The sequence below is a fragment of the Urocitellus parryii genome, chromosome 2, assembly GCF_045843805.1.
Source record: "Urocitellus parryii isolate mUroPar1 chromosome 2, mUroPar1.hap1, whole genome shotgun sequence".
Classification (NCBI taxonomy): Eukaryota; Metazoa; Chordata; class Mammalia; order Rodentia; family Sciuridae; genus Urocitellus; species Urocitellus parryii.
In genome coordinates, this window is record NC_135532.1 from 149,290,629 (window position 1) to 149,312,365 (window position 21,737).

The 21,737-nt window shown below is 35.3% G+C and overlaps 1 protein-coding gene across 1 annotated transcript in view; it reads right to left on the reverse strand.

The window, feature by feature from the left end:
• Positions 1-20,828, reverse strand: part of Tomm70 (translocase of outer mitochondrial membrane 70) — a 33,544-nt gene extending 12,716 nt beyond the window's left edge. The window contains exons 1-6 of the mRNA XM_026402414.2: positions 20,356-20,828; positions 9,158-9,331; positions 7,371-7,497; positions 6,094-6,203; positions 3,499-3,647; positions 981-1,188 (exon numbers count right to left, since the gene is read on the reverse strand). Of these exons, the coding sequence (XP_026258199.1) occupies positions 981-1,188; positions 3,499-3,647; positions 6,094-6,203; positions 7,371-7,497; positions 9,158-9,331; positions 20,356-20,682 (1,095 nt within the window). The 5' untranslated portion in view covers positions 20,683-20,828. The remainder of the gene's footprint in view (positions 1-980; positions 1,189-3,498; positions 3,648-6,093; positions 6,204-7,370; positions 7,498-9,157; positions 9,332-20,355) is intronic.
• Between the last annotated feature and the right edge of the window lie 909 nt (positions 20,829-21,737).

Here is a 21,737-nt window from a genome sequence, read left to right on the forward strand (position 1 = left end):
CCTGTTTCAAAAAAATAAAAAGGGGCTGGGGATGTAGGTCAGTGGTAAAACACCCCTGGGTTCAATCTCTAGTACCACAAACAAACAAACAAACAAACAAACAAAACCCAAAGAAATAATAGATCACAAGTCTTCACAAATATCAGCAGGAAACACATTAGGAAGTTATCGTCAACTAGAAAATCTAATTTTGAAACTTTTACAAATTTTAAGCTTTAAAAACAACTTTTATATTCCCCAATATATGAATGATTCATTTGGAAGTGAAAGAAACTACTGAGTTCACTTAATTCAATGAAGAAACAGGCTACAGAGATTATAACACTAAGAAGGAATGTAGTTAACAGTTGGCTAAGTTGTGTCTTGTAGCACTAAGTAAAAGAATCATGTAATTCAAGATATCCCCATCTTAATTATGAAAATTATCACAAACACATTAAGAACACTTGGAAAATGAAAAGCTATCCCAACCACACAACTACAAAAAATTTCAGTATAGGTATATATCACATTTTTAGAATCATTATTTCCTTCCTATAACACAAAATATATTGTAGTTTTAGAACCTGTTTTTTTTTCTTCCTATAACCTTTCTTCTTATTTGTTTAGTCTCATTAAACATGTTTATAATCTGGTATTATGGATCTCAAGCTACCTACAGTAGTACCAATAACATTGCTACATTATCCTTATCATTATCCAAACATAGTCCAATACAGTAGGAAATAGCTACACTGGGAAGCTGAAACTACTAGATGTTACAAAAAAAATTACTTTCCTAGTTGAAGATACATATTATTAATATTTATCTTTTAGATTCACTACTCCTATTTTTTCAGCATTAGGTATAATTTCATCTGAAGCAAAAATACCCTTTTGGAGAATGACAAGTAAAATGCTAAAATAGCTGGCAAAATATCTATAAAAGCATCATTTCTATTTATTAAATTTTTCACATGCACATGCAGTTCAAAATGTACCTTCACATTAGCTTCTTTCAAACTGATGACCTTATCTAAATCAGGTTTGGCTGCATTGGCATTGCCAATAAGCAGGTAGAAGGTAGCCCGGAGTAATAATGCTTCTGCCATGTATTTGCCTTGAGCTTCTATTTCTTTTGAGCATTCACTTATGATTTTGTCATAGTTTTCTTCTTCCATGTACTGTTTGGCTTTTAAATATCCAGAACTGAAGATGAAAACAAACAGAGGTAATGATTTACTATGAAAGGACCAAATGCTAAAATCTTGCCACATTTACCACACCTATGTTAAGTAATTATCTATGTTGCCTTAAGAAGTTAATCAACCAGTGTGGAACTGGAGTTGGAAGGTAGAAGTTAAATGAATTAGGATTTATGAGGCAAAATGAGTTTTTCCTGATGGCTTAGTTGGCTGTTAAAAAGAACCTGCAGAGTCAATGGCAGAATTCTGAAGTTAACACCTTGGCTTGGATACATCAAAAGATGAGCTAATCAAAGACACAGACTGGTCTGTAAGGATCCTGGCTTATTTTCCTTCCTGTCTGGCACATTGATAACACTCAACAGTTGTTTAATGCCCAACAGAGGAACAGAGAAATAGAAGCAAAGGTAAGAAGTATTATCAGAGCAGGGCTTTGTAAAGATCACTGTTTTGCGGAGCACAGACTGAAAAAGGGAACAAGATTGAAGACAGGTAATTACTAATGGACTCCTCTTACAGAAGATTCACGTGTTACCTAGAAGAACAGACCTAGAGTTATTAACTGGACTTATTAAAGAAGAAAATTTAAAGGAAGACTCTCTTATCAAATAGGACTTTAAAAGATGCTTGTTTTTAAAACTGCAGTGAGCACAATATTGCTTATTATTCTTTTAAGGTATTAACTTGATACATTTCAGTAAAAACCATACTTTGAATTCTGATCTTACCATGGGCTGGTGATATGCGATATAATACTCTTGTATGATTCTATGCAGTGGCAGCAAGCCAGTTTCCAGTGAGCCATGGGATCATGAGGACAAAACCAATACTCTACAGCGTACTATGTTGCTCAGTTATAATACACAGTAGCTTAGGTATAGTAAAATACATTTGACTTATGGTATTTTCAACCTTTGACATGTTTATTGGAATATAACTCCATTAAGTCAAGGAACATCTGTATAAGACAGTATAAATTATATTTTCTCATTGCAGTTGTTATATTAGGTATAAAGAAAACTGGCATGCAACTTAAAAGTTATATCAATTAAAATATTTTAACTTTGCACTAACATTTTCTATAATCACATTCTAATAGTTCTTATACTCTCTTTTATTCTTTAGGTCACTGGGCTAACAAATAGAAACAAATCAAAAGTAAAAAGTTACTCCTTGTTGAGAACTGAAGCGCTAAGTATATACAATCATGATCTCTAAACCCCCCAAAAACCCTGCAAGGTAACTATTACTAAACTCCTAAATAACCCTGCAAGATAACTATTACTAGCTTCATTTAAAAGATGATGAAGCTAAGGCTACGAGTCAAAAAAAGAATTTAGAAATTTGAGGACAAATCCAGTTAGTGTTCTGATGAGAACTAGCTATGTCCTGTCATCTCTCAATATAGCTCTTAAAATAATTAATTTCACTTAGTTTTTATGAAAGAAAGACTATTTCCTTACCAGAAGAGGAAATTATTTACATCAATGTCACCAGAGATATCAGTTATCTCAAACATTTATTTCCCAACTATGATTTTTAAAAGAATATATATCAATTAATATTTGTACATCTAAAAAGTGGCAACAACAATAGAAAAAGTGGGAGATAAAGATCAAAAACAATCTGCTTTCCAAACCCTCTAATGCTTTAGATGTAAAAATCCAGTTATATTTTACTACTTGAACAATATTGCTCTTCCATCCAAAATCATTTAAAAATGTCATGTTGGTACTAATACTGTGCCTTCTCTTAGAGGAGAGTCAGATTTCACTGCAAAACACAAGTGATAAATAATGAATGGGAAGCAGGCTAGATGGCATAAACTACCTTATATGGCTAGATCTCCAGTTGTAAACATAGCATCATGTGCTTTGGTTTTAGCTCTCTAAAAGATCAATCATCAGAAGTCTAAAAAATGGTAATTTCCTGGGCAAGCAGAAAAAACCTTGAAGAAATTTACTCCTTAAGCACTCCTAAGCACCTCACAACATATAAACTAAAAATAAGCTGGCTCTAACATTTGGGTGTTGAGCTACACGATAATTTTCAAGTTAGTGCCTCTATTCAAACCACCTGACTTGAGAATATCACAAAGGACTTAAAAGCAGGTTAGTCGTGGCAGTAAAAAGTTGAGCCACCAGAAAAGTAACAAACACACAGTAGAAAGAGAAGTATTTTTACAATAATAATGATAATATAGACTTTTTTTATTATCTATCCATATCTGTGGATAGATAACCCATTTAAGCTCAAGGATAAATACATGGCACCAAAAAAGCTGTTCAGTAGACACCATGCTTAATATACTTACTTTTCTTTTACTTCTAACGCTTCTCCTTCCTTGTCTTTATCTTCATCAGATTTCTCTCCTTTCAGCATGGGCTGAGAAATGATATCATCAGTGAAAGAACTGAAGTAAGATTTGATAAACTGTGGAGATGGCATCAGAGGTTCACGATTCTGAAATTTAACCATGTTTTAAACTTATTGAAATGAGAAAACACTAATCAAGAAAAAGGATACACACAGCAGAACACTAAGAATAACTGTTACAAAAAAATGTTAAAATCCATTTACCCTGGGCTTTCCTCTGAAGATTTCCATTACTGGCAAAAACCACTGAAAGTCATATTGCATTTAAAAAAATGGTAATTTCCTGGGCACATTTCCTATATTAATTATTTATTTTTGGCATAGCTACTTGATTCATAATTTTTTGAGTTCTTATTTCTCCTTATGAAACATAATTTTTGAAAGTTTTAACTAAAGATGAAGTAACATAGCCAAAGAGCTCTATTAAGATTTATTATATTTGTTTTGTGGTATTGGGGATTGAATCTGGGGTGTCTGCCAAACATTTTTGAGACAGGATCTCCCTAAGTTGCCAATGCTGATCTCAAACTTGCATTTTTCCTGATTCAGTCTCCTAAATGGCTAGGCTTACAGGTGTGTGCCATCAGAACCCAGCCAGCCCTCCATAAGATATTTTTTGGACTTTTTTCAAAATTAAACCCAACAGGTTTAAAATGAAAATATGATATTTAATTTTTATGTATAACAAATGTCATCATTATTATCTTGGTAGATTTTAATGTCTTTGTATTTAAAGAGGAAAAAAGGAATCTGGCTTTGTAAGTAAATTATCTAATCTCAGATAAGTGTAGGATAGAAGAAAACTGAAAAAGAAATCTAAGGGGGACCTCATTGCTACAATTGTGCTATGAATGTGTCCCCAGTGCAACACTGTTGGGAGTTTGGACTTTATAAGAAGTGATTAAGTTATGAGGCTTCTATCCTCAAGAATGGATTATTATCATTATTTGAGAAGTGGGTTAGTTATCAAAATAGCAGATTTCTTATAAAAAAAAATCAACTCTTGTACCTCTATAGAATGACACAGCACAAAGACACTTACAGATGCCAGCACCTTGATACTGAACTGAACTTCCTAGCCTCCAGAACTATAAGAAACAAATTACTTTCTTAATTACCCAATCTGTGGTATTCTGTTATAGTACTACAAAACACCTGTATTTATCTTCCTGCTTTCCCTGGGAAGAGATTCAATTTGTCTTAGAGTAAAACAAAAAAATATTTTGAATCAAAGGGATCACTTATCAAGTGACAAATATGCCTCACTTCAACATTTCACTAAAGACAGATCTGAGAAGAAATATATAGTGGCAATCATTTATCACTTTATGGGAAAAGCTTAAATAGAAATGTAAATAGCATTTACTAGAAATTGGGTAAATTACTAAGTCTTTTAGTTTCCCATTTTAGCTTAGAAATGAGGCTACCACCTCCCAGCTTTCCACATGTGGTTAAAATTTTAAAATAAAAATACTATTCTATAAGCAATGGACTTAACTATCACAGGAAAAGGATAAAAATTCTGCCATTTATTAGTTACACGACCTCATTCATGTCATTAACCCTCTAGTTCTCATCTCTAAAATCACAATTGAAATACTTCCCATATTTATTTTATAGGGTTGTTAAAAAAATCAAAATAATATGAAAAGTATTCTGCGATTTACAAAGTAGCATATAAAGTGATTAAAAAATATGTGAAAAGCAATATGTAACCTATGCAAATAGAGGTTATTTGTATTTTCTTAGCACTTTTGCAAACCAACTAGTCTACTCAAAAGTGACATTCTGTAAACATATACAAATAAACCAGATTCCTTCAAGTCTCAATTATGAGACCCTAATATGATGTTTCACAAAGCGTTTTTGAGGAATACCAGCCTTATAAGATACTCAAGGAAAAAAAGTTCCATAGTTTTAAGAGACTGAGACCTATTAGTTATATTCTTCTTATACTTTCACAACACATTTTAGTATATTCAAGTCCTAAAGTGAAGAAACCTGTTTTAAACTGTGTAATTCCACTAACATTTGGAGATGAAAATTACACACACACACACACACACACACACACACACACACACACACACACGTATATGTAATGAATCTTTTGCTACTCTCCTAGAACTCTACTTACTTCTTCCCTTGACCACTTAGCTACAACAGGTCTTTTACACTTAGTAACAGTCTCTCTCACTAAATTGTAATTCTATAAGGTAAGGGACCCTATTCCTCCAGCATAGAACTTTAATAACTATTTGTTGAATTAAATAAACTATTTCTTTAAAGGCCAGGTAATAAATAGAGGTGGACTCCAATGTTCTCCAAGTACAGCACTCAATAAAGTCTATAGTACAACTGAAAAAGGATATACCATAAACTCAAGCTCAAGGGAAAAAAAGAAATATAATCCAGTTACAATTTCAGTTGTTACCCTTATCACCATGCCTAAATTCAAGTAGCATAAATTAAAAATTACTCTTTATAATGTATTACCCCCACCACCACCACTACCCAACTCAGATTAACTTACTTTGTATTTTTCTTTGGCTTTCTCTTTTCCAAGAAGTTTAAGAACTTTATCAGCTAAGAGCATGCTTTGTTGATTTTGGAACCCTTCTAATATACATACAGCAGTGACATCTAAAAGTGATGGAAACATAAGTATTAGTATGAAAATACTGTAGTTTACAAGATAGGTGGTTCCTTAACCATTCAAAATATTCAAAACAATGGCTGTCCCTTCTCTTTCTGAACTCAATTTTCTCACAATTCTACATCTTTGCTTCTCTGAACAAATCAGTCTATTGTTACATTCCCTTGATAACTTTGGCTAGTGACAATGTCTTTCTTTTTCTTATCCCTTTTCTTCTAAAACTCCAATTTAGGTTACCCCTTTCTAAACCAACACTCCTATCAAATGTCACAATACCAGAAAACCTCAAATTTTGCTAAAATGTTCTCTAAAGCATTTGCATTTGATAATGCAGACCTTTAAAAAAAAATGAGCCTTTTAAAATGTTACTTTGGTCTAATGACAAAGTGATAGGTGTGCTTTCCATTTGTGAGATCCTGGGTTGGATCCCCAACATGTGGGGGAGGGGATCTTTATAACAACACTAATTATGGCTAAATCTTATTGATGTTTTAAAAGCAAATCTGAACATGTAGCAGAAAGCACTTTTATGCTGTAGATATTACACTCTGGTTTTAAGCTTCACGTCACCTAGAAAAATGTACTTTAAAAGTCAGTGTTCTATTATTTTAATTGCAGTTTTGGAAGCAGAAAAGGCCAATTAAAGGCAGTAGAACATTTATAGCATTTATTAAGAATAACAAATTCACTTGAATGTTTTGTACCAGTTACATAATTTGCAATTGGGCATAAGATGTCTGAAAATATGAAGGACAAAAAAAGTGTTTTCTCTAAGACTCAAGTAATTTCATATTTATATAGGATATTAACTGAAAACATGTAGAATCTTAGAAACACTATCACTTGCTAAAACCTTTTTTCTAGTTTTCTTACTCATGGAGTTATATACCAATCCTTACTAAATGCCAAACTTAAAATGTGTGGTGTATAAGCTCCAAATTTTAATACCCATTTAACACCATAGTTGAGAACAAAGATAATATTTAAATATCAGCAATTTCAATTTAAACTAAAAAACAATTGGGGAAAAATTTAACTTTTTATTAAAGAGAATTAACTGATTTATCTGCTCACAAGATAAAGTTTCATATATATTTACTAATGACCACAACATCTCTAATAACTTTTATATGTAAAAACAAAAACATTCTTACCTTCTAAACATTCCTTCTTATTGTCTAACTTTTCATGGGCTTTTGCACGTCTGAAGAGAGCTTTCACATATTTGGGATTAAGTTCAACAGCCTTTGTACAATCTTCGGCCACCTCTTTCCATTTTTGCTATAATTTAAAATATTGATAAGAATTGAAATTATCAGAGTCACACTAATAAAAGTACTGTTCAACAGACATCAGTTTTCCAGACTTAGCAGGCCAAGTATTTGTAGTCCTATAATAAAAAAATGTATTCCCAGTACAAAGAATTAATATCTACTATATACTATAAAAGCTCATACAAATATCTGTGCTAAGGCAACCAGATATTTTTTAATAAGGCAACGGACATACTTAGGACATCTTTCTACCTCCAAATCTCCAAAATACCTGCAGCTTTTTCATACCATTTCCTTCTTTGCTCCTATTAAAACTGAGGAAACACCCATTTTCATCAAAAGCTAACCCTTCTCTAATGATCTGGATCAAGGACTTCACTCTTTCAGCTATCTCTTCTCTGCTTCTCTTCTAAGCCATTTCTATAACTATAAAAACACTTGCTCTAGTATAGTCCATCTTTTAAAATTCCTTATTTGATTGTGTAACTCCCTACAGCTATCCCCCTCCAACCCCAAGGGCCAATATTCCAGAGTTGCCACTTCACTTGATTTCTACCTATCTCACTGGCAGTTCCTTCTCAGTTTCCTTTTTGAATTCTCTCCCTCTACTTGATCTCTACATGCTGGAATCTTCATGGTCTCATCACTTCTCTTTCCCTATATGATTATATCTACTGTCTGTCTTTCTATAATATCTAAAATAAGGTTCTTAAATTTATCTCTAGCCCAGATCACTTTCCTAAAATACAGACATTTCTCAAGTTGTCTACTCAGCTGTCTCATTCCTTTCCACCCACTGGTATTAAAATCCTTGCTTTTTGCCTTTCACATCCAATTCAAGAGGCAAGTTTCGTTGGTCTTCAGTTTCCTTCATGTCACACTGAGGTTACTGCAATACCTTTACCTGGGTCTTCCCAGTGACCATTCTGGGTTTTTTTTGACAGAACAGTATGAGCAATCTCGGATAATGTTCTTGCCCCGCTTAAAAACTTTAAATGTTTCCATTATACTCAGAATCAAATCCAAACTCTTTAATATTACCTATAAAGTTTTTCCTGATCTGGTTTTTCCAATTTCATCTCTCTTAATGCTCTATAGGAACTTTCATGCCTCTTTAAAAACAACGAACTCTCTCTTGCCTCCAAGCAAATAACATAATATTGCTTTTATTTATAATATTTTCTTCTCCATTATTCTGTGTATCAATCTACCCATATAAATATACAATGATCCTAACATGTAGCCTTTAAAAAGAATGAAACATCTGCATATGCTGATGTTAAAAGGTGTAAGAGATATTGTGACAACTGAAAAAAAAACCAACATACTTAAAAGGAATTCATCTTTGGTATTTTTCCCTCTTACATACATGTAACTATTCAGATACAGGTTGAGAAATAGATGAAGACAGGGTCACAAGAAAACTTTAATTTTCTATAAAAACCAATTTTATAAAGCTGAAATAAATATAACTTTGAAGTACATTTGTAGCCAGCAAAACTAAATTTAATTTCCAAAGATTTTTTTAATTAAAGGAAATTAAGAACAAAAATCCTGAAATTTCAAAATAACTTCAAAAAATATATTAGATTTGAGTAGCAGTAACTGAAATTTTAAGAAAATATAGAAAAGTAAAAGGCACAGAGAAAACAATCTAGAGTACATACCAACTGTTCAAAGGCAGCAGCTCTGTTTTGATAAAACGTGGAAAGGTCGACATTCTTCTCTGTAGGGCATAAACTAATAGCCTCAGTATAGCACTGAATAGCTTGTTCATATTTTCCTGCTTTAAAATATTTATTGCCTTTGTTCTTGGCTGCTTGGGCTCTATCAAGAGAGTTCTGAAATGAGAGGAAACAATTACCTAAAACTGATAATCAACATTTGTGAATAGACTCAGACCACAGTGATTAAATGATAAAGTGATAAAAGAATAATGGGAGAACAGGATGACTGTTATAGAGCGAGTTGCTTCATATAAATAACTACATTTGATAGAATCTTACTAGAAGGGTTGAGCCAAAAGGTTTATATTTTTTAATTTTAAAAAATTCAGACTTTTTCAGTGCTTTAAATACCACTGTCCCATCATTCCTGTCAGCAATTAGAAGCAATGATAGCATTCAATTGTTTTCAGTATAAAGGATATTAATTAAAACAGTGGTTCTCAGCCAAGGGTAATTTTACCCCCTTGTTTTAGAAAAACCCAGTTTCAGGATATCAGAACCAGCCACCAAAGGTAGAATATACCGTAAGATTAAAGAAAGAGGCAGCAAGGCTGGAAGATACCCATACCCCAAGGTAGAAAGAAGGGAGTTATATGCTTTGGTGGGCTGTAGCCAACCAGAATGTACCTGGCCGTTAACAAAAACTATCAACAGGTCCAACTTCAGTTAAGAAACAGTCTAGGCAAATGTGGCTAGCCTGGTACAACAAACTTGGCTGACCATCTCACAACTTTTTGTCCTGTAGAGTTTGAGATGTGTGTCAAGGTTAACCAAAAGACAAAATCAGTTATGACCAAGACAGCTGTGGTCATGTCAAGCTGGAGCCCTACAGCCCTACAGGATATTTGACAATGTCTGGAAATATTTCTTCTTCATTTTTTGTTTTTGTTTAGTACTGGAGGTGGAACTCCAGGCATCCTATATGCTATGCAAATGCTCTACTACTGAGCTAAATTCTCAACCCTGGAAACATTTTTGATTACCACAATGAGGAAGAGAGGTGCTACTAACATCAAGTAGATAGAAACCGGAAATGCTCCTAACATGATTGGATCCAAAATATCAGCACTGCCAAGGTTGAGAAACTGGTACAAAATAATATTACAATATTATTTTTAATTTGCATTTTCTTCACTATTCATGTTTATTGGGTATCTGGTTTTCTTGTTCTAAAAACTTATTCAGTTTTTTTTCCTGCTCTTTTTCCATTAGGTTGTTTGTTAACAGTGTAGAATAGTTAGTATATAAAAACACTCTTGGCATTTTCACTACTGCTGTTATTCTATCATTTGCCATCAACAGACCTCCTATATATGAATCTGTCTCAGATCTGCTTTCTGTAGGACCCAAAACAAAACACATACACATCATGGAAAATGTGGAAGAATGGGTAGCTAATACCTACTGAGGACAGTTATGAAAACTTCTCTGTGGATAAAGCCAGTTGTCCAGTTCTAATCAATAATTTCAAAATTTTATGATATGTTTTTATGCAAAACTTGATTGTTAACATCATCTAACTTTAATACAGGACTACAGAAGAATATATACCTCTAATAGGTAAATACTGAAACAAAAGCAACTGCCCCTCAAAAATAATTTAAAGAATCTGTGAAAGCCAACTTGCTTGGGGCTCAGGGTATCTCTTAAGTTACATAGATGAGGTGGAGGTACCACTGTACTCACTCTTCTCTATTCTTACTTAATTTTTCTTTCCTGATTTCCCCCTCCATTTACCTTTTGTTTACCTTTTTTAGTATCACAGTACAGCTGCTGTATTTTTTTTTAAGTACAGTGTACAAAAAAGGACATGTAGGAAACTCAAAAGTATGTAAGTTCATAGTATAACAGACAATTTAAGTCAGCTAATGTCAACAAGAAATATGTGTATTTTAAAAATTGAGTATGGGAACATGAAAGGAGCCAGGAAAAGCACAAATTAAATAAATGCAAAATCTACCATTTGCAATAGATTTAAGCATTTCCCCAAAGCTATGAAATTTAAGCTAATTAGCAACCTTGACACCCATTTCAATGAAAATAAGATAGAACTAAGCTGACAGAGACACAACCACAGAACACAAGAGAAGACAACTGAGAATCCCTTATTTAGAATCCCTTATGTATAGGCCCTGAGAAGCAACAATAATGGTTACTGTTGGAAAACTTGCATTTACTACACCTCTGCAATCCTCATTTCACTGGAGAGAGTAAGTCAGATTAGAGCTTTGTGTCATCCAGATGGAGTGAAGATCCCCTTTAACCAAGGGACAAGTGACATGCATACTTTACCTCTCTCTTACAAAAGACCACACAATAAGGAATAGCTAACAATAAAGGAAAATCAACACATAAAAGAGAGGCACCCAACTCAAATAGATAACTAACATCTGAGAAAGCAGGATAAAACAAATAAACAGAAAAAAATTAGAGGCCAGATGCTAGGATTGAACCTAGGGCCTTATGCAAAGCACATGCTCTACCCAGCCCTCCCAAAAAATCTTGAAAACTACACAAGTGCATTTACCCTAGAAATCCCAGCTACTGGGCAGGCTGAGGCAGGAGGACCACAAGTTCAAGCCAGCCTGGGCAACTGAGCAAGACCCTGCTTAAAAATTGAAATATAAAATATTAAAAAGGGACCAAAGGGTGGGAGTGTAGTTCAGTGGTAGAGCACCCCCAGGTTTAATTTCAGTACTGCATTAAAAAACAGAAAAGAAAGAAAGAAAGGCAATACAACAGGGATTGTACCTAAAAGCTACTGATCTGGATCTGATAGAATTAAGGGCAAAAAGTTGGTTAGCACAATGATCATTTAGCAATCAACATCAGCCTTCTGCTATGTCAGGAACTTGATCCTATTTCATAATGCTAGGGCCAAAATCAGGCAGAAATTAAAATAAACATTCTGAAGGAAAGTCAAAACAGAAAATATACTACTACCAGTTTTTTTTTTTTTAAAGATTTTATTTATTTATTTATTTATTTATTTTTTAGTTCTCGGCGGACACAACATCTTTGTTTGTATGTGGTGCTGAGATCGAACCCGGGCCGCACGCATGCCAGGCGAGCGCGCTACCGCTTGAGCCACATCCCCAGCCCCAACTACTACCAGTTTTTCAATAGAAGAAATTTTAATTTCATCCCAGAGAAATCTTTGTTACTGCTTTTCAAAGTCATTTTTCCTACTACCTTCTCAAGCTACACTAAAACTTTTTAGAATTAAAGGCCAAAGTTGGAAAATAAACAAACCCAAAGAAAAATTTGAAAGTTTATTTTTATAAACAAAAAACAAAGACAGAAAGATCCAAAATGTAATGGGAACATCCTGAAATACTAGTATTTTTCATGTGCTTTATTTTCCCCATTCAAAAGCTACTAAGGAGACTTGAAATTAGTTTCTAACTGATCTGAAGAACTGTTTTAACAAGTTAAGTTGGATCATGTCTTCCTTTTCCTGTCTCCTTCAAAACCTCCAGTAACTAGTACATGGCCTGCATGACTCTACATATACAGTTATTATACTACAGCCACTTGAGCCTCCTACATATAACTTGGTTGGTTCAAAGGACACTAATCTCATCAGGTGCTGTGATGTGTGCTTGGAAACCCAGTTACTTGGGACTCTGAGGCAGGAGGATTGCTTGACAGGAGTTTAGGGCCAGCATGTGCAATACAGTAAGACCTCATCTTTTAACATTAAAACAATGATGACAACAACAACAAAAACTATTCTCCTTTTAGAAAACAAAACAACACTACAGTTTGAAAAGATTAAGTTCTGTGTATTCATTATCCATAAAGATAATGCATGGGTATAAATTTAAAACCTATGAACACTGGTAAGAATATAAACAAATTAGAAAAAGAAAAACTGTTCTCTTCTGCCCACTATGTTATACAAAGTATTATTTGAAATAATTTACTAGAAAATTAGACATACAGGATTTGAATTGCTTTATCTCCTCATAATAAGGAACTGCCAAGAGAGCTATCTTCATGATTCTGCTTAATAAATTCAACAAATATCCAAAGCCAAATTTTACAGATGATCCTGAAATTAACAGAAGAAGCAAACATCATTAACTGACTCTTCTGAAAAATTCTTTAGAAGAATACAGTAACAGAGATATGAGATAAGGGTCATTACAACCTCCACTGTTGCAAATATAACCTAGAGAGATTGTGAAATCTGCCCAAGGCTGGATTCAAATTCCACCAATCTGAGCTCAGATTGACTAAAAACTTTACTTCCACACTGCACGGATGACTGTTTTATTCTATGAAAAATATGAATCTTAATCATCACAACAATGCTTAGATTCACAATCTGGTACAACAAAAGAAACAAACGCAGGTATCATTATCTTGCTCATTATTTACTCCAAGGAAAAAGTCAACGAGTGAAAAGTATAGTTGAATTCATTTTTGTTGGTGTGCCTCCATTCTTCTGTTGGTCCTCTGCATTCATGGATTCAACCAACCATGGATTGATATAATATTTAGAAAAACATAATGTTGATAACATATAGTTCAGTCTAAGATAGCTATTGGTTGAGTCTACTATACATGTACAAACTTTTTTCCTTGTCATTCATTATAGTTAAACTATGGTTATCTGCGGATGGTATCAGGACCAGACTCTTGCAGATGACAAGACTTGACTATACAACAAGCAACAGGGTAGTTTTTATCTTAAAGGAGCATACTAGAGACCAGTGCAGAAAACAAACAAGTATAAATTGGCAGGCTCTCAAATGAACTACCACTCATTGAAACACTAAAACCCCAATCCACATTAAGAAAACACATATCAGGTGATTGCACCACTGACAAACAGAAAACTACTGGCCCATGGAATAGACTACATACACAATTACACATAAATACAAAACTATTTGGGTAAAACATAGAATCAAAAGCAAAATAACTCAGGTAATATATCTAAGAAAACAATGGAAAAGATTAAATGTCTTTTCACTTTTCAACAAATATTTATATTTGTTGATAACACCTAGTCCCCACCTCTTAAAATTTGAAAGAGGCAACTCAACTCTGAAAAACAAATTTTGAAATAAAAGCTACAGTTATCAAAGTATAAATCATACAAATTTGGTGGGATACAAAGTAATAACAATCAAAGTTCACTAAATAAGAGTCAGTGAAAGTCACAAGAATTTGCTCTAAAACAAAAAAATGACTGATAGTAAGGAAGGTACTACAGGGAGGAAAAATGATCCACATATGGAAATCTGGAGGATCAGAAAAGGACCTGTCTCTAAAAACAAGTCCTGCAACATGACTACATTACAGAAAGCTTTCAGTGATGTATATCTGGCAAAAAGGAACTACTATAAAGTCTTAGCATGTGTTCAAATTATGCTAATGACATAGTCATTGTAAAAGAAAATGATAGAATTAGGTACATTAATCCATGTGGGGAAATAAAATGGGTATTAACTTATCTTAACTTATAGTTATCACTTGTAATATATATTCATCATTTATATCTAGTTAAAATATATATAATGTGGTTTCATAATGTTGCTCTTAAATGGTTTTTAGTCCCTTAATTTACAAATTCATAAAGCATATTGTATTTGAATCCCAGCTTTACAGAAGTATCAATCAACTCTGGAAAGCTTACAGATTAAGAAACAATCTTTCAATATCTACAGACCAATAGTTACTTTTATATGAACCATACTTACTGGTAATAAGTAAATAATATTACATGATCAAACCTAAGTTATAATGTCCATCCCCATCTCCTGTACAGAAATTTTAAAAACTACAACCAGCTTCACCTACTGAATCATAATACAAAGTACTCTTTACCTGAGAAGAATCTACTTATAAGAATGCTTCTTTTGCAGGATTATGATTATATGTCATATCAAAAAAAAATCAAGTGATTCATAAAAAGTATACCTAAGACAGGCTGGGATTGTGGCTCAGTGGTAGAGCACTTGCCTCACATGTGTGAGGCACTGTGTTCGATTCTCAGCACCACATATAAATAAATGAATATATATATATATATAAAAGTATACCTAAATGAAGTTTAAGACAGTTATACTGAATCCAGGATCAACTGAGAATAAAAATCAAAAGCTGGAAAACTTGAAAAACACAAACAAACAAAAAAAACTTGTGAAACACACACAAATGCTCCATATGACTTACAGTGGGGATATCCTGATAAATCCATCATAAATTGAAAATATCAATTTGAAAATATATTTAAAGGGTGAGGGTGGAACCCTTTAATCCCAGCTACTCAGGAGGCTAAGGCAAGAGGATCATAAATTCTATGCCAGCCTCAGCAACTTAGACCCTATCCAAAATAAAACACAAAAAGGGATGGGGATGTAGTTCAGAGGCAGAATACTTCAAGATTCAATATGCAGTTCTACCAAAAACAACCACCACCAAATAACAACAAACAAAAAAACCATTTAATCAGCTAAATATATATGTATATCTACGTTACTAAACATCAGAGCTTAATAATATAAAGTACTAGTTATTTACTTTGGTAATTCTTTGGCTGGCTGGGAACTGCAGTTCACTGTCACTGCCCAGTATCACAAGAGAGTATCGTGGGGCCTATCACTAGACTAGAAAAATAAAATAAAAAGCCAAAATTCAAAGTGTGATGCTTTCACATCATCATAAAGTAAAAAAAAAAAAAAAAAAGTTTTAAGTCAAAACATCACACACATATAAACATACATGTAGATAAATGCAGATGAATGTAATATGTCAATAAAGCCCTTAAATATTATTCAAAGAATAAAGCTTCATTCATTCCACTGAACACCTGCCACATGCCAGACATTGTATGAGGTTCTAAGAATACAATGGAACACAAGACAGCCAGTTTCAGCCTTCACAGATTCAAGAGCATGGTATTCAAGACAGGAATAGGCAACCCTGTTATCATGTGATAAGTCTGAGGGAAGAAAAAAATTGAGGATGTGATGGAATCACACTGTTGTGTGCTTAGGTAAAGAGGTATTTAAAAAAAAGTCTCAGTGTTGGGAATTGAATGACCAGAAAGGGTAGCGGGCAGTGTTCATAGACTATCCAAAGGTCAGAATCCAGAGGAAGTGGCAAGAGATATTTAAGATTAAAGCAGAATTAATATCATGGTCTTACACCATGATAGTTTGAATTTTATCTTCACTGGAAAACCTCTTAATGATTTTATGTATGGGACTGATGGAGACATCAAAGATAAGAGGACAATACAGTTGTTTCTTGGTATTCCCAGGTGATCAGTTCCATAACCTCCACTTCTCATACCAATATCTGTGGATGTTCCAGTCCCTTATATAAAATAACATAGTATTCGCATATAACCAACACACATCTTCTTGCATTCCTCTGTCTCCCTGTGTTGCTCAGGGATGGTCTAACCTCAGTAGCTGGGACTATAAGCATGTGCCACCATACCCAACCTCCTCCTGTGTGCTTTAAATGTAAGTCTTACTTAAGTAGCTGTTATATTGTATCATTTTGGGAATAAATACAATTTAAAAATCTGTACATATTCAGCAGAGGTGCAATTTGTTTTCTGGATATTTTCCATCTTCAATTAGTTGACTCCACAGATTCAACTGTTAATAGGGAAGGTTTACTTTAATAAAGAGAAGAGCAATTATTCAGTTGAGAAATAAGAGCAGTGGGAATGGAGTAGCCAGCTCTTTAAGACATTTATGATGCAAAATTTTCTGAGTATGTTTATAGACTGGATGTGGAGAACATGAGAATAGAAAAGAAGGACATGTTCTGGTTTGAAAAATTAGATGAGGTGCATCAGTTTACAAGGGGTACTTTCAGGAAAAAGAGGAGACGATGTAAAATAATTGTGAGGTAATGAAATGAAGACATAGAAAAGTTGGACCTCATGAGAGGTCTGAGCTGGAGACAAATTAAGCATCCCTTGATGTGTAAGGGCTAAATAGGCAAAGGTGCTGGGGGGCTAGCAATATCCAGGGAATACGTGGAATATAAAAGAATGATGATTATGATAGAACCATGATGGTCACTAAACAGAAAAAAGCAGACAAAGACTGGAAAGGAGTCTTAAGAAAGGAGAGGGAAAAAGCAAAGACTCTGGGAGGGAGGTGTCAGAATATTTTAAAAATAAGGCAAATGTAGTGTCTCAGTAGCAAAATTTATTAAGGAAAACAATGTGAAATACTGCTAAGGATAAAGAAAGGATATTATTGAAAGGTGTTCACTAAAAATTAATTATGAGTCTCACTGGTGATCCATACTAATTTTTTTAAAAATGACTAGAAACAGATCATTTAGGAAAGTCAATGATCCTTTTATTAAAAGGTTTAGGTATGTCTTCTCCTTTCTATTCTGGAAGGCTAGTTCCTAAGCATTTTGTGAGGGATAAGATTGTATGCCATGCTTGGTATATATTTGGTAGTCCCTAGGATAACTCAAATCCATATTGAAAAGTGTCATGGATAAGATGATCTTCAAAGAAAACTCGTCCAGGTATGAAAATCTATAATTCAAATTTTAAAAAACTTACTGAAGCAAAATGGCACATAATGGCGAATTTTATAATGTCTTAAAATGAAATATATTCAATTTAATACTTTAAGTACCTTAATCTCAGACATTATCAACTGTGATTAGATGCTTTTCTTTAATGATATCCTGAAATTCCCATTAGTTGAAACAAATATGAATAGCTATTGCATTTGCTTTGCAAGTTTTTGCTATCCCATAAAAGAAGATAATACAATCTACACTGCACATGAAAATCCCAAATTCAAGACAAAACATCATTTGTTCATTTTACATTAAAGTAAACATAGGCCAACAGACAAAACTGAGATTTTTCAATTCTATTTGCCGATACTAGACCCTTAACAGTATCTGTCCTTCCTTCTCTTAAAAAATTATAGGTTTTGGTCAGGTGGAGAAATACCCGTTAAGGTATCAGGATTCTGTCAGTTTTTCGATCACTGGAAGCAAATACTTTCCATTTACAAAATACACTGAGGTTGTCAATTTAAAGGTATTATTCAAACATTACTCCAACCATAGATAAAAAATTGTAATTAGTGATCAGTTATATTAAGATAATCTAATATTAATTCTACGACTAGACTACTTTAAAAAATGTCAAAAAGCCTTTCAATATTTATTGATCACCAACACTTAAAACATACAGATTTGTGGTAAATGACATTCTTTTTGTTGCTTTACTAATCTAGTAATCCAAAGCAAGATTTCATGTAGAAGCCCAGATTCCACCATGTGAACAACGGTATATGCAAGTGTTTTGCTCAGTTTTATTTTAGTTAAAAAAAAAATAATAATTTAAAAGCAGTTCAAGTTACCCAGAATTCAAACTTAAAGTTTAAATTTTATTATATTAATAAAAAATTCTTTATAAAAACATTACAGTTATATAAAATTATATTACTTATAAAATTTCAAAAATGAAGACAATGCTGCAAAACTGAAGGGGATTTCAAGAAATTTAAATACTGAAAGGAAATTTGCTAAATTCTATCGAATACCAATGATATAGAATCCTGGGATGAGATGGGTGGTTGCAGCTATAAAAAAAAATGTCAAAACATAGTTTATGTATACAACTATCTTTATTTTTAATGATTATTAGAGAATTGAGTACTTTTGTGTACATTTCATTCATCTACAGTTCTTCTATAATTAAAATTAAATGAAGTAGGAAATGACCAGGGAATTTCATTAACATGAAAATGACATATAACTAATTCAGAGAATCAATTTTCAGTGCTAAACGAAATAAGTGATTCAATATTTTAATTCTCTAGTTCTACTGGGATGATAGTAAGGTCAGGGAGATAAAATGACTTTCCAAACTAACAGTGGTGGAAGTCCCAATATTAAGTGACATTCCCTAGTTTTCATAGATAATGGGTTCTTCCCTATATTGTATCTTTTCTGATTAAAAATAGGCCATGTTTCATACTTTCATAGGAAAGATCATATGGCTCTTGCATGGGCTAGCACAATGCTCCCCCCAAAAAACACTAACATATAGTAGTAATTCATTACTACATCAAAACTTGCATTAACGCTGACTACTTAGCAAAAACATGCCTTCAGCCTGAAAGAAATGGAAATGACTCACATATGTGTAACTTGTGTATGTATAAAAAAAAGTTTTACATGTGTATACAACTGAGAATTGTTTCAGCATAAGTTCCTCTGAATTGATTTGGTCAGATACTACTACTGTGCAACTCCAGATTCAGAAAAAATCTTCCACCTCACCCAATCCAGGCATTGTTAAGCAGCCAGGCCAATTCTCCCATAGCTATCACATACCAAAAGGATTTAATGGTCAGTTCCACAAAATCATACAAAGCAGTTCACCAGAGACTAATGCTTGGCCCAACATCAAAGAATCTTTATTAAGCATGTTAGGCTTGGTGATGCACATTTCCGGGGTGGTAGGGGGACTAAGATGCTTGCAACCAAAAAGTTTAAGAACTTACTCCCCTAGATTTAAAAAATATATAATAAAAAATAAAATAAAAAACACGAAAAGAAAATAGCACCACTATTTTAGTCTTTGGAAGTTTTTTTTTTTTTTTGTATATACAAAGCTTTCTAATCAATTTTTTTCTCCTTTATCGGGGTAGTTGCCAATGACACCCCCCTCCCACCCCACCCTCCGCACCAAAGAAAAAAACCTTCAAGAGAGAAGTGGTTCGTTATTAAAAGGTTCTTTCAACTTAGTTCTAGGCCTTGGAAATAACAAAAGCAATTCATGCCACAACGTACCAATCACTGGAATATGGGTTCCTTCCTTGTTATACAAACATTTGCAAATGTTCCCAGTACCACCTCTAACAGAGATAATTGCTGTGTCACTGAGAAGCTAAAGATAAGACCTCTGAAACCTAAAGGAAAATGTCAAAGAATATCGAAAACCTGTCTTCTCGGGCTACTCCATTCCCTACAAAACAGCCAGAAACGAGATTTTCTAAATTCATGTGCTGCCGCTTAGCAGTTACCAACTGATGGGAAGGAAGCCCCCTCACCGGCACAACCCTTCAAGGAAACGTTGCATCCGCTCGGTTCCACCTCTATGGCCCGAGGCAGCTTCTCACCATTTCCAGGTGGGCACCGGAACCTTCGGGATGTCCGCTTCCCAGGGCAGGACTGGCCCTGCCCTCCGGGGTCTTTCGTTCGCTGTTGCGCTTCAGGCCGCTAGCGTCGCCCCGGCCTCCTGCCTCCCGGCGCCGCCGCTGCCGGGTCCACAGATACATGGCACCCGCGCCCAGCAGCAGGGGCGCTCCTACAGCCAGCGCCAGCTGCCATCGCGGCAGACCCCCAGTGCCCGGGCCCGAAGTCCCGCCGCCACCGCCCACTCCACTCCCGGAGCCGGGCGCAGCAGCTGCGACCACTGCTGCCTCCACCGGCTTAGAGGCGGCCATGTCGAGTGTCCTCTGCCACCGCCTCCCTGACAGTCGCGGGCGCCACAGTCACTAGGTAGTGTAAAAAGGAAGACCCGACCAAGCAAAGGAAAGCAATGAGCCAGAGAGCACGCTAGGAAGCGAGAGCGGACGGCAGGAAAGGGCCAGAGGTCACCGGAAGCCCAGGGCATGCCGGGCAGACGGGGCTTTGGGTCTCCTCCCTCTCAACCGTGGAGGGGGGCGTAGGGGAGAATCACTTCCGGGTTGAGGGAAACCGTGTGCGGTGGGCGTTCCTGGGCAGCCCTTTCTCTTTCCTTTTGCCTCACTGCTGTTTGGGGGAATCACTTCTGGGGTCTTGGGCCTCCAGTGGTAGCAGATATCATCCTGTCCACCTTCAGGGTGGAAGGACAGATGGCCCGCTCGCCTAGCGGAGAGGAGGAGAGCGCGCATACAGCGGGCTTGCGGTGTGCGGACGATCAGAGCACTGGGTACGCGCCACGGGGCACTCTGATTGGGCGAGAGAGACGGAAGAAATGTGGAAGTTATTGGTTGGCAGGGGAAGTGGGCGGGGCGTAGGCCGAGCTGTTCAGCTGATTGGTAGGTTTTGGATCCCGTTTTCCCGTTACCGCCACGTTGGCTTTACTTGGACCTGCCCGGCCGTTAGGTCTGCTATCCGTGTGTGGAGGAAACCAACTGATTGGAAGGACATTAAAAACGAGCGAGGGAAGGGTTACTGAGTCGCCCATCTTCTAATCTCTACCATAGCGAGATTTTAGTTTGGATGAATTTGAGGTTATGGGGGCGATAGCAGAGGGCAGAAAAACTGAGTTGAAACCGGCAAAGCCAGGTTGATTCCAGTCCAAAAGGGGTTGAGTGGGGTTCCTTGAGTCTCAATCTGAACCGGTTACGAAAGCAATGACGTGTGTGTCGTTAAGAGATCCTGGAACTGAGTAGGCAGAAATGCGAGGCCCCAGGCTTCCCACCTGCTTCCAGCCTTCCTTTATGTGGTTGTATCTTGAGCAGGATCCTATCCGACCCCCCAGCCCACGCAGGCTCCCTGGAGTCACGCGCCTGCC